Source organism: Ambystoma mexicanum, chromosome 7p, assembly GCF_040938575.1.
Source record: "Ambystoma mexicanum isolate Mex_15411 chromosome 7p, UKY_AmexF1_1, whole genome shotgun sequence".
Classification (NCBI taxonomy): Eukaryota; Metazoa; Chordata; class Amphibia; order Caudata; family Ambystomatidae; genus Ambystoma; species Ambystoma mexicanum.
The window spans coordinates 222,006,663-222,021,176 of NC_090939.1; the positions used below are offsets into that span (position 1 = coordinate 222,006,663).

General features: G+C 48.5%; 1 protein-coding gene across 2 annotated transcripts in view; it reads right to left on the reverse strand.

Annotated features, from left to right (window-relative positions):
- TTC3 (tetratricopeptide repeat domain 3) overlaps window positions 1-14,514 on the reverse strand; it is a 2,698,168-nt gene that overhangs the window by 1,819,307 nt on the left and 864,347 nt on the right. For both annotated transcript variants that reach the window (XM_069636090.1, XM_069636092.1), the window contains exons 18-19: window positions 13,014-13,151; window positions 12,839-12,919 (exon numbers count right to left, since the gene is read on the reverse strand). In XM_069636090.1, coding sequence (XP_069492191.1) covers window positions 12,839-12,919; window positions 13,014-13,151 — 219 coding nt within the window. The remainder of the gene's footprint in view (window positions 1-12,838; window positions 12,920-13,013; window positions 13,152-14,514) is intronic.

The following is a 14,514-nucleotide window of genomic DNA, read 5'->3' on the forward strand; positions in this document are numbered from 1 at the left end:
AAACGGCAAAAATTGCCATTACCCCTCTGACCGGGTGGCTTGTTGGTGAGTTGACCCAAAGATTTAAGTGAGTCATACTCCTCTTTCACTGTTTTAAGGGTGTCCTCCACGGCCTTGCCAAAGAGCACATTGGGTTCGAATGGCATGTTAATTGAGGTGGCCTGCTTTTCTGGTCTAAAACCGGATTGCTGCAGCTACGCGTGACGTTTAATAACAGTAACCTGTGCAATAATCCGTCTGGCGTTGTCTGCAGTGTCAAGGTTGGTTTTAAGTAAACAGCTTGACACTGCTCTCCCTTCTGCTGTCACCTGTGCTAGCTGGGATTTTAATGGTTCCGGGGCAGACGACAGTAAGACTGACACTTCTTCCCATCTGTGGCAGTTTTAACTGGCCAAAGGGGTTGCATTGTTTGCAATTCTGGTCTGGTAAGCCGCAGAGGAGGCAACCTTTCAGCCCATAGAATAACGTTTTTTGCTTTTCTTGTCGGGCGGGGCCTCAGAGGAAGCAAGGGGGTGCACGCTGTTTTCCTAGTTGTAGTTACGACTAACAAGTTGGACTTCAGTTGCCCTCTAATATACAGTGGGTCTGGGTGCAGGTTTAAATAGCTTTTCTATACAGGTGTTTACAGCCCGTATGAGGTTGGGCGTCTCTAATGACGGTTGTATCTTGCGCTGTACTGACTTGAGTAAAGGAATAAACTGCGCCACTGTATGCTTGTTCCCAAGGATCCGTTCTACAAAATCCTTATCCTCTTGTACCTCCTGGGTCTCAATTTGAAAGTGCTCTGCCGCCTTGGCCAGCACGTCGTCAATAAGGGGCTGACTGTCAACAGGAGAATCAGTGATAGGAGGGTCCTGTTCAATAGGTGAGTCCATAGGGTACATATTGGCCACTGGGTCAGCTTCTTGGTCTTCATCGTCCCCATAATAAGGGTCTGCTGTATCATCCTCGTTTTGAGGGTCAGCTGCCTCTACAATGGAGAGGTCTTTGTGTTCTGAGCCCGGGTCGTATTGTTCTATGACTGTGCTACGCACTGGAATTTTGGTACGAAACCTTTTAGTAGGGGGTTGAGCAGAGACTTCTGATGCAGAGGAAGCTGTAGTGAGTGGAGTGGAAACTATGAAAGTAGGCAGGGTCTTTTTCGTAGAAATTGGCCATAAAGGACATTCTCCTCATGACCCTGTCTGTCTTCTGAAGACCATTCTGCTGAACTTGGGATGACCAAAGGTTGTGAAGGAAGTCCTACATCTTCATCTGTGGGAGGAATTACCCTAAAGTTTTTAGGCCTAGCCTCTAGAGGTTTATCCTTATGAGGGATGGGCCTAGATTATCAAGTCTTTTCCTTATGAGGGGTTTTATCCTTGTGGGGGGTTTTATCCCTATGAGGGGTCTTTGAGGACGACTTTTTGTGTTCTTTCCCCCTCGCCTGGTGCCCAGAGCCATGTTTAACCGACAGTTTGCGGCCTACTACCTGACCTGACGCAGAGCGTTGATTTCAGGTGCGGGTAGAGCAGAGGCCTCGTCTGTGGACGATCGGCCCTCGGAAGGAGTTTTACGCGCGACACCTGTGCTGTCTTTCCACGGTCAGGCCCCGTCATGCAGCGATCTCGAGCGACAGTGCCTAGAGGACAGGGACTCAACTGACCTTTCCCTGGGTGCTGTGCGTTGTCGACCGCTCGACCCATGTGTCGAGTCTCGAATTGTGGTGGTGTGCTTAGTGGAGGGTGGAATTGTTGCGCTTCCGCTGCAGGGTGTAGTCCCCACAACAGGGCCGCTGGCCTGTCCTCCGGGGTCGGGGGCCTGTGCTTGGGTAGCTGAAGCTACCCAGTCGCCCTCGCCATCTGAAACGGCGGCTTTGCTGCCATCGCTGAAAGCACCTTCTACCTCCATGCCCTCGAGTTGCCCGGCATAGTGGACCCAGTGTTTTGTCGATCGGTCCTTTAAAGTCTTGGGCTTGAAGAGCCTAGACGCTCGACAAGAACCCTCGACGTGGTCTCTTGGGAGACACAAGTTACAGACTAAATGCTTATCGACCCACTGGAATTTTCTATTGCACTTGGGCAGAATTTAAAGGGGGTCTTGTCCATAACTACAAACTATGGCAGCTGGGCAAAAGTAGTGTAAAGAAAGGGGCATATACATCCTAAAATGACCTACCCCCTCTCTCTCCGTACTGTCTGGGCCGACGCCCGGGGCGGCCTTCCAAGGCTGAACGGTCCATCGCGGTCATCTTTCGACGGGCAGTCTCTTTGTCTTCACCGGCATGATGTATCGATGGTAGGTGAAGTAAATAATAGAAGAACAAGTTACTTTCTTACCTGGTAACATTCTTTCGATGGGATGGTCCGACGACGTATTCCATATCTATGACAGGTAATCACCACAGCTGTGCTGCTTCGGAAACTTTTTTCGGCGTCTGCGTCCTGCGTCGATGACGTCGATGCGCCGTCGTCGAGGACCTCCTCCGACGACATCCGATGTGATAAGTAGGACGCACGACGCCCGTAGCCTCAGTTGTAGTTTTTTCCCCCAGAACGTGTGACATTAGTCAACTGCCAGTCAGACACAAAGCCTTGCGGAACGTAAGCTGCAATCGCAAAAGAAATTCTGCAGCGCGGAAGGGAGGGAGCGATATGGAATATGTTGTCGGACCATCCCTTCGAAAGAACGTTACCAGGTATGAAAGTAACTTGTTCTTCGAGGGGATTGGATCCTCCGACGTATTCCATATCTATGACAGACTCCCAAAGCAGTACCAGAGCAAGGAGGGGGGAAAGAATTTATAATCAAAATTTAGAATTGCCAATCAAATGACCGCCTTGCCAAAGGCCAGATCCTGTCCTCGGATGGAATCGAGGGAATAGTGACGTACAAATGTATGTACAGAAGCCCAGGTGGCTGCATCACAGATGTTGCGAATAGGAACACGCCTCTGCAGGGCAGAAGATGCAGCCATACCTCTGGTAGAATGGGCCCGCAAGCCAGCCGGCAGTTCCTTATCCGCCAAGCGGTAACACTCCGAGATTGCCAAAATAATCCAGCAAGACAAAGTCTGTTTCGTCACAGCCTGTCCCAAACGCTTTCCAGCGTAACCAATAAAGAGTTGATCGTCCACTCTGACCCGGGACATGCGTGAAACATAAAAGCTTAAAGCTCTCCTAGGATCAAGCCTATGGAGCCTCTCCTCTTCCTTACCAGGATGCGGAGGAGGATAGAATGCCGGAAGAACAACCTTCTGGGCCAAATGAAATTCTGAAACCACCTTCAGAAGAAAAGAAGGACGAACTCTAAGGACAACCCTGTCCTTATGCAATACAGTGAAGGGTGGCTTAACTGAAAGTGCCTGTAACTCACTCACTCTGCGAGCGGAAGTATCCGCAACCAGAAACACAGTTTTCAGAGTTAACAGCCTCAAAGGGCAAGAATGCAAAGGCTCAAACGGAGCACCCATAAGAAACTTAAGAACAAGGTTTAAATCCCAACCGGGCACCAGGAAAGGTGACGGAGGAAACACATTAGTGAGCCCTTTCAGAAACTGTGAAATTAAAGGGATTTTAAAGTAGGAACACTCTTCAGACGAGCGCTTAAAGATGGACAGCGCCGCCAGGTAACCTTTAATGGTACCCACTTGCAAGCCCCTGTGGGCCAAAGAAAGTAAAAAGGACAAAACCATGGGGATGTCACATGCAAAAGGATCCACATTCTGAACTCTGCACCAGTCGCAGAACTTACGGCAACGGTACAGAGACTTTGTTGCTGGCCGCCTGGCCGAGAGCAACACCTCCATCACGTCTTCAGGGAGGTCCCAATCCTTATACCTCAACCTTTCAGAAGCCAAGCGTGAAGGTTGAGGGATGGAGAACCTGACCCCCCCCTCCCGTGAGAGCAGATTGTCTCGGTAGGGAAGACGACGTGGAGGGCAGATGGACAAGTCGAGAAGGTCCGGGTACCACGTCCTCCGAGCCCACGCCGGAGCAATGAGGATCATCTGGGAACCGAACTTCCGTAACCTCCGCAGCACTTGCGGGATGACAGGGACTGGAGGAAATGCGTACAGTAGCGGGAATGACCACTCCACCACGAACGCGTCTCCTAAGGCTCCTTTTGGAGGAAATTCCCGCAAGCAGAACCTCTCGCACTTCCGGTTGACACTGGAGGCGAAGAGATCCACTTGAGGGGTCCCCCAAAGGGCGAAGATCTCCAGGAGAATCTCCTGAGCCAACTCCCACTCGTGAGAGGTCGTGCTCTGCCTGCTCAGAGCGTCCGCCGTCACGTTTTCGTCTCCGGCCAGATGAACTGCCGAGATCGAAACTTCCTGCTGGATGGCCCAGAACTCGAGCTGCATCGCCTCCCTGCACAGAGGAAGTGACCCTGCCCCCCCCCCCTTTTTGTTGAGGTAGTGCATGGCCACTGTGTTGTCCGTCAGGATCAGGACATTCTTTCCTCGCACAGTCGGCAGAAAAGCCTTCAGGGCTAGCTTGACGGCCCTCAGCTACAATAGATTGATATGGAGTCTGGACTCCGACGGAGACCAACGACCGCTGTCAGCCCGTTGGCATGAGCTCCCCATCCCGTGAGGGATGCCTCCGTCATGATCGTCACCTCCGGCCAGGGAAGCCAAAATGGAGCCCCCTTCATCAAGGGCCCACCACAGAAGGTCCCGGGAGACCGAGGGCGGCACCTGAACCGGGTCCGACATCCTGCCGGAGGACTGCGACCATTGCATCTTGAGTGCCCACTGCCAAGATCTCATCCGCAGGCGAGCCTCTTGCACCAGAAGAATGCAGGATGCCATGAGGCCGAGCAACCTCAAGAACTCGAACGCTGGGAGCGTCTGGGCATGCTGAAACTTGTGCACCATCTGCTGAATGTGAAGAGCCCTCACCTGGGGAGGAAAACACTGCCCCAGGGAAGTGTCGAGCACTGCTCCGATGTACTGGAGCTGCTGTGTTGGTGTCAAATGGGACTTCTTTAAATTGAGGGAGAAACCCAGTCTGTGAAGGGAGTGGCAGGTGACGGACAGATGATCCAGGACTTGCTCGGGAGAGCTCCCCCTGATCAACCAATCGTCCAGGTAGGGGTAGACGTAAATCCCCCCTTGCCTAAGATGCGCTGCCACCACCACCATGAGCTTGGTGAAAACCCTCGGGGCGGAGGTCAATCCGAACGGCAGGACCCGAAACTGAAAGTGCGAGTCGCCAACCGCGAACCTCAGGTACTTCTTGTGCTTGGGATGGATCGGCACATGGAAGTAAGCATCCTTGAGGTCGAGAGACACCAACCAGTCCTGAAGCTGAAGGGCCTGGAGGACTTGAGAGAGAGTAACCATCTTGAACTTGTCCTTCCTGAGGAGTTTGTTCAAACCGCGCAAGTCCATGATGGGTCTCAATCCCCCGTCTTTCTTCGAAACCAAAAAATAAGGCGAATACCATCCCTTGTTCCTCTCCGCTACAGGTACCAGTTCTGTGGCGCCTTTCTCCAGCACGGCTTGAATTTCCTCCGCAAGGAGCGGATCTGGACTCTGCAAAGAGAGGTTCCCCGGTGGATTGTCACGAGGCCTGTGCCGAAAGGGAAGACAGTAGCCGTGGGTTATGATCTCCAGAACCCACACATCTGAAGTAATGGCACGCCACTCTACAAGATGCTGCGCCAGCCTTCCCCCAACCGGCGAACCATGGGACATGGCCTCATGACTGAGTGGTAGCGGCTGCGGCGTTACCTGAGGTCAAAGAGGCAACTGCCCGAGCGGCCTTGGCACCACGGGTACCGTGTCGTCCACCTCTGGTACCCCTGCGTTGGCCTCTTTCACTGCCAGCTCCTCTCGCTTTACTGAAGGACGAGTAATAGCGAAAGGAACCACCCCTCCATTGCTGTCCCCTAGGACGAAAAGGCGGAGGTTGGCGAACTGCAGTGCCCAACGACTTTGCTGCAGCTTTTGAGGTCTGCAACCTCTCAAGGCTCTCGTCAGCCTTGCTGCCAAAAAGGTGTTCACCGTCAAAGGGCATGTTGAGGAGCCGGGACTGCACATCAGGAGCAAACCCCGACTTCTGCAACCACGCAAACCTGTGTATCACGGTGCTCGCCGCCATGGACCTGCTGACGCATTCAGCCATGTCCAAACCCGACTGAACGGACTCACACATGGCATCCTTACCATCCTGGACCATAGCAAGGAAACCATCCCGTTCGTCCCCTTCGGGAATATGTTCAGCCGCTAACGCAACACAGTTCCACAGAGTGTGTGTGAAACGAGACAAGGCACAAATGGAGTTGGCCGCCTGAAGCGCCATACCACCAGAAGAAAACACTTTCTTCGCCCAGCCATCAAAACGTTTGTCGTCCCTATCAGGAGGGATGGTAGGGTACGACGCCTGCTTTGCCGGGGCCGTGGCCGCCTGCACCACCAAACTCTCCGGAGTGGGGTGCCTGGTCAAGTAGCAGGGGTCGCTACTGGCTGGACGGTATTTTCGCGACAAGGACCTGCCCACCGCCGGGAGACTTTCCGGAGCATTCCAAGCCGCCGCCACCCTTCTCTGTAGAGCCATATGAAACGGCAGTACCGGGTCAGTTGGGGGACCAACATCAAGGATGTCCGTGAGATCATCCTGCACAAACTCCCCTGGGGGAGCAGACCATCCCAAGTACGCGGAAAACCTAGCCATAAGGCGCCGGTACGAGGAATCGGCATGAGAGCCAGGCTCAGGCCTACAAAACTCCACCTCCGGAGAGGTGTCCAGTCCACTGGCATCATGCAGTGACTGCCTCAAATCGTCAAACTGACTATGGCCCGAGACAATTTCATCTGGAACCTGACTAGGAACCAGGCCATCAGAATCCTCATCCACCTCCGAAATATATTCCAGGTGGCGAAAAGAAGGCACCCGAGAGTGCTTGCTCTTAACCAGAGCCTTCCTAGGGGGATCCCCCGTGCCACGGGGTACCTCCGACACCCCGGCCTCAAAAGGCGTCGAGGGTGTCAAGTGAATCGGCGCCGGCGTCGAGAGAACAGGCATCGGCATCGAGTAAATCGGCGTCGACGTCAGATGCAGCGCCGCCAGCATCGACACAGTCCTTGAAGCCGGAGCTTCGAGCGTGTCCTTCGACGACCTGAGCGTTGACGGCTTCAACAACTTCCTCGGAGCTGGAGCCTGGAGAAAGCCTGTCGACGCCCTTGACGCCTCAGACGTTGATGTCTTCCTCGAAGACATCACAGGTGCACACGGTCTCGAACGCGTCGAGAACCGGGACCTGGAACGGGTACGTCGAGAACGAGTCCCCTTGTCCGAACGGGACCTCTCCCGTGACTCGTGCCGACCACTCTTGCAAGCAGTGTCTCTCGACCTCTCACGACCGACCCCACTCGGGGCTTAGTACCCTGCGACTCGAGAATCGCCAGCATTTTCTTCCCGAAGGAAGCCCATTCCTCTGGCGTCGCACGGCTGGAGGGGTAAGCGACGTACCGGGCAGAGTCCTCAGAAGAGGACCTGGAAGACGACCGCTGTCGGCGCTTCCGAGAATGCCTCGAAGAGGCCGAGGAGTGGCGAAACCGACTCCTAGAAGGAGACCCACGAGACGTCCGACGATGACGCGGAGAGTCTCCTCTCGAATCATCCGTCGAAAGCCCCGCAGACTTCGACTTCCGGGGCTTGGACACCCGACCTACCGACAACTTCTTCTTACGTTCACGTAAGGATTTGGATGTGAGCGACTGGCAGTCGATACAGTCATCCGTGTTGTGGGCCTCCCCGAGGCACCAGAGGCAGGCGTTGTGCGAGTCCGTCACCGACATCTTGGACCCACACTCCTCGCACTTCTTGAAGCCCGGACGCGGGGTCAAAGACGAAGTAGAAGACATCTTCACACGAAGGAGATTGCCACAAAAACGAACAGGTTCGAAGAACCGAGAAGAACAGAACTCCAAAGAGTCGAGGCGTTAACCGAGATTCACAAAGCAACACGTTCGCGGAAAAAACAGAACTGAGGCTACGGGCGTTGTGCGTCCTACTTATCACATCGGATGACATCGGACGTCGGAGGAGTTCCTCGACGACGGCGCATCGACCTCATCGACGCTGAAAAAAGTTTCCAAAGCAGCACAGCTGTGGTGATTACCTGTCATAGATATGGAATACGAACAGCAGATAACACTAAGGCACACCTATTTTAAAGGTTCTTTTGGTTAAATACCTGCAAGGGTATTGTTGAAGACATTCTACAATGTTTATATGGAGTTTTGAGGTGCGGGGGGCAAAGGCTCAACCTTGGCATCTAGGTTGGATATGTAAGAACAAAAATGTGGTTGTTCCTAAAGAGTCCTTTAGGAACTCCCATCCCCTGCACACTTTCTAATGTCTGAAGATCAGACCAAACATTCAAGTAGGTAATCAATAGTTCATATTAACCATTTGGCATAATTGACAATTCGATATAAGAAACTCTCTTTTTCAATATTTCAGTAAAACACAATATTTTATTATACAAATAAAGAAGCCCAAAGCGTTTCGAGTCACAAACTCTTCTTCAGGGGCAATATCACAATTCATCAGATTTCTAAAAAGTAGAAAAGATACATCTTAGTGTAAAATTTCACACTGTAATTCAACAATAAAGTATTGTTGAATTACAGTGTGAAAGCCCTTCAGACATTAGAAATTGTGCAGGGGACGGGAATAGATATGGAATACGTTGGAGGAGCCAATCCCCTCGAAAGAATGAACTATCGGTAATTGAAATAAGTAAATGGCTTTACGCCGAAAGAGGAACTCCGCTACGCGCGTCCGTCTAGAATGGCGGAAAAAAACAATCTGAGGGACCTCGACGCATGAGAGATCATGGGTACAGTGGACATCGCACTAGGGATAGTATTACTGGCACGCCCTGTCGATGTCCCTTTTTGAGTTTTGAAAACAACAACTGTAATACTGTCGGCCTATGCACAGCATGTGATCTAAGCAGATTCAACAAGCCTCAGAAATATATATATATATATATTTTATTTAGGACTATGCACTTTAGGATTCCACCTATAGTGAAATCTTATGCACTTTGCACTTTAGCAATAGTTTACAAAAAGTGAAGAACTTTGTACTTTATTGTCAAGCCCTAGACATATATTTAAATGGAAGGCTTGAATCATGCACTTTAATTGGGGGATAAAGGGTCCTTAGTTGCATCATGCATCTTGGCAACAGGTTGGATATGACCATTTGTCAGTATGCGCCAGGGACTTAATACTATCAGTCCGTCTGGGTGTAGGCTTAACAGCCTCACCTTAGTCATCAGTTGGTGGTTGCTTAGGTAAGGATTATCCAGTAATGCACTGTGCCACTTGTCTCCACATGGGGGCAGCACTGGAAAATCCATTACGGCAGAACCACAATGGGACACAAGTGGTATAAACTCTGCGAAAAGGCAAAAAAACAATTTTGTAAAAAAAACATTATATAAAAAGTATCAAGATAAATATCATAAATGTTTATAATTACCAATAACTTTTGCTGTCAATGACGCTCCAAAATGGAGAAAATAGACAATAAGGTTTATGCATAAGTATTACAAAATCGCAACCGTGTTATACAACAAAATCTGGCTGAGTAATGCATTGAGACGGGCTGTAATTGAAAGCAAAAAGTGACTACCATAGAGAATAGAACCATAGAGATTGGTGAAGGATGTATATGTACACAAAGAAAAAAAAAGCACTCACTTGTACGTGATCAAGCAGCGAGGAAGCTGCGAAACGCATTGTACTGTTTCTCTCTCAACTTTTGGCTGATGCCGCAAACTGGACATTGTTAAAGGATACCTTGTCTTTTGGTTTTCATAAAGGGCGAATTGTTTTGCTGCCAGTATTTTCACTATTCGAGTGATATCCCCTCAGGAAAGAAGAAATCACTTTCCCCTTTGCTGAAATATATATATATTCATATATATGTATATATATATGAATATATATATTAATATAGCTCTCTCTCTATATAGATATATATATCCATGAGCTTGCTCCTCCCCTGTGCCAGCTTTACGTTGGCCCAACTTCTAGTGTTCCGTCAGGGAGCCAAATATTCAAACCCCACAGGGACAGTAAACTGACACTTTTTGCCCACTGCAACAGAGCTGGCATGGTTTAAACCCATCCCTGCAGAGCATTTCCCTCTGTTTGCACTGGAATAACAATCCGAGTTGAAGTCCCCCACCCAAACTACAATGTTGTGCTGAGGACTAGCCTCTAGCCATTAAGGCACCCACTTCTTCAAATGTTCCATCACTGGTAGAGGAAGCTGGTTCCAATGGACATTAACAAACAGGAAAGACCTCCCCACAGACACAAAATTTACTGCAACTGCGTTATCGAAATTCTCTGGGTCAGAGTTGGATTGAATGCCTCGCCCATAGATCGGCTAAAGCCCCAGGTGTTTTGGTCGTAGCCCCGGATAGAAGCTCAGGACCTACAACCAAATGGCTAGCTAGCCCTTTGTCCCGACATTGGCACAGCCCTAGAGCTTTTCCAGACCTAGCTACACCCCTGCACCTTGCCCAGGCTTAAAAGGTTGTGAACTCCTAGGGAGTCCATTCCAAGGTCCCTTATAACTTTTCTATTCCACTAAAGCATCCTACTTGAAAGTAATTGAACCTTGCCTTTTTTACTGCTACTCGTGACCTTGCACTCCCCCCCCCCCACTCAATCCCCAACTGACTCTGAATAACTCTGTACTAGTTGGCGAAGGACTGCTAAAGCCTTAAAATCATTGAAAAGTATTAGAAAGTGGTATATTGCTGAATAACCTTTTTTCCTCATAGCAGAACACAGAATGATTTTATGAAGTGAATTGATATATCATTGAACTGTGTTCATGACTAGTAACATGTTACTACTATTGAAGCACTCTCCTGAAAAAGTATTGCTGAAGTTTTCTATTTGTGTTGGTTAGTTTAAATAGTATTTACTTATCAGAGTATAACTTTGCCTTGTATACACAAAATAAATGTATATTTTACTATAACTACAAGTGTGTGAAATTTTCATTGGGCTAATTCATTTATTTATTGGTAACTTATTAGGCGCTTATACAATTAGCAAAACGGTTTCAAAGTGCCTACAGGGTAAACAGGGTGGGGACAGGGGAAGGTAAACAATGAATTACAGCAAGGATAAATTGCATTAATAGTACAAACAATTATTGAGAATAGAGGGAGGGGAGAGAAACCTACTATGCCTTTTGAGTGTTCAGAACGTGCAAGTGCAGAGTGGGGGGGGGCAAGGGTGGAGGGGTAAGGTGCTTTGGTGCTCAGAGAGGTGCTCAGGGTAAGTGCTGAGAGGAGAGGAACATAAGTGCAATTATAATGAATGGGTGAGCCAAGTAAGTGCTGTATAGAGAAAGGAGGCAGCGGCTGGGATGAGAGATGTGGGGGGTGAGGCCCCGAGGACACTTAAGGGCCCTGCACATCAGTTACTCTGCTGTACGATTAGCACTGAAGAGAGGAGGAGGAGGTAAAGATAAAGGTCTTTAGTCTTTTTCGGAACTTAAGGAGGTTGTTATCAAGACGCAGCAGGAGAGGGAGGCTGCTCCACAGGAGAGCGCTGGCTGGCCAAATAGATTGCCCACCAGCTCTCGGCTTGGCAAAGCGCTTAACACTGCTCTGCCATTCTACCAAACCTTTGGTTAGTACAGAGTTTTATAGTCTCTCACCTGTTGGTTGACTTTAGAAAAACGCCCCTAACAGTACTATAAAACAGATATGTTTTGATGATGTATGATTCTGTATCAAGGAGAGAACTTTTGTGGGGCAAGAAGAGGGGATTCACTAAATTTATCACAATACAATGTACTTTTTTCCACTTTAACTGAAAAATCAAAGTTTCAATTTAAAACCTTGGCGTGCAGGCAACCCCATCTGTACCACCCATGAAGTCACATCATCAGGCATGGGCACCAACAATCCTGAGCAGGGGCAGAACCGCAGAGCACCTTCAGTTGCTAAATGGTTTACAAAGCTAGACTTCCAATGCCTTGTTAGCCTAACATTGCATAATATAGCCTAGATCCCCGTACGTCAGATCCTGTGAGGTAGTTAATGAGCAGAGGCAACCATTGCAAACTCCTACTGTTCACACTGCACTGACATTCCAAATTCAGCATCAGTCTGCCTTGTATTGAGCGACACATCCCTTGTGGCCAGAAACACACCATGCACTACCAACTGACAAAGCCAGCCACACACATCATCACAACCAAGCACAATGCAACTGCATTGTTAACTGGTTGGCAGGTGCCGGTGAGGGACAGCAAAATATATTATGGCGATTTGTTAACCGATTTTGCATGCAAACCTATGTTAAATATATTTGTGAAACACAAATGTGCCAAATGCTTACCATTCTGCAATGTCTTCAGCAATGACACTTACTAGGCAACAAATTACTACAACTTACTACCCACACCACCAAGAACATGCTCCGATGTCACTGACACATACACCACCACACTGCTTCAAGCAGCTATGGGAATTTTTCAGGCACATTATCCGTGTTACATAACATCACAAGACCGGCACAATAACACACCACCTCATCGACCCTGTACTTCAAAGTGATGTGGCGGTCCGTTAGGTCAATGAACCTACAGCCAATCCCATCCTTCTGCTACCATTATAGATATCATACTAGAAATCATACTAGAAATGGCCACCACAGCTCAGGAATTCAAGCAATCAACCGACATAAATAGCATCACAAAATTATGTAAACTGCAGGTGTGCTATACATATAGCACATAACTGCAGATCTATTTGAAGTAAAAATGCTTTTTGGATATTTATTTGAAAACCAAAGCCTTACCTCTGGCTGACCTATTCCAAGAAGGGAATTTGCATGTCCATAGATAAGTACAACATAATCTATTGTTGAAAGATGCAGCTTCTGTAAAACAAAGACAGTACATAAATAACATAAGCTGCAGTAAGGGGCAAAGTCTGACTCACTTAAATACATTGCAGTTAGCTATTGAGCTCACCTTCAATTCTTCTGGATCCAAAATATCCAACAACTGCGAAAACGCTTGTTCAGCACTGTGAAAACATTTGTCTAACAAAGCGGTGTAACCACTGTGGGCAAGAGTCTTCACCATATCTGGAAGCCCATTTAAATCGTCCTACAAAGATATTTTAACAACCATTAAGTGTATTAAATGAACATCGATGCAAACGCAGTAACTGCGAGCAAGACATCAAATATTTGCAATGTTGTACAGTTGGCCAAACCTGCACACTCGCAGGTAAGGTGTAATAATTCATAGCTACTGCAAATGTAACTGCAACCTGACTGAATAGTGAAATTCCCCTGGTATGCTAAGTGAATCACGTACATTTGTAACATCCCCTAGACACACAGAAAAGCATTCTCTGGTTTCTTTCTGCTCATAGAAGCCCGACTTGATTACTGACCACTTCAGCAAACCCTAAGATCACTTTCATAAACCTTAAACAGCTCACCAGAAGCAGACCACTGGAGTCTGCTTGGTCAGCAAATTTCAAAGAGAGAAACTGCTTCAACCTACTAGGCAGTTGGTGCCCTTTTAGATCAAACCTTTTAAACTTAACAGGCATTTGTCTTAAACAAATTACTGGAATACTTCTTCAAAGCCATTGTATTAAGGTTTTAGCGTGTAGTGGTAGCATTGACCGAAGTTTTATTTTAGCACTGTTCCTCATTATATCAAACATGCTGCTCTCATCTGCATTGTGACGATTCACAAGGGGGTGTCACTTCTCCCCAGGTGGGAGCCCTTTTCCATGAGGTTAGGGAGGTGTGACCGCTACCCAATAGTCCCCTTAGGGGTGGTTTGATGCAGAAGGACCTCGTGGGCTCCGGCCCAGTATTAGCAAAGATGTTAATGGGCATAACAAAAAAAAGGGTTTGGGATCCCAAGAGTGAGAAGGCAAACATTATAGGAAATCTTCCTCAGTGAAGTGGTAACGAGGAAAACACTGACCATCAGAGAAGGGTCTGGGACCCCAACAATAAGGAGAAAAGCACCAGGGGACATCTTCCTCAGCACAGTGGTAGTGAGGAAACCACTGGCCTCCATAGAAGGGTTTGGAACCTCAAGAGTGAGAAAGAACTATATCAAACAATACCAGGAGAAGGGAGTCATTTTCTTGGTATGAAGCTGAGAGCTGTGATACAGACGCTAGGCGAAGGGAGTCATTCCCCCTGGCCATATTGTGAATCCAAGCAACACCAGGAAATGGGAGCCATTCTCATGTTTAAAGCCCAGAACTCATTTTAAAAACGCCAGGGTAAGGGAGTCATTCCCCCTTGACTTGTGGTGAACTATATAAGTTGACACCAGGAGAAAGGAGGCATTCTCTGGGCACTGAGCTGAGAGTGGTACTGAAGACACAAGGGGAAGGGAAGTCATTCCCCCTGGTTCTATTGTGAACTGCACAAGCTTATATCCGGAGAAGGGTGTCATTCCACCTGGTGTTATCTGTTGAAAGATAACATTTGTTGGA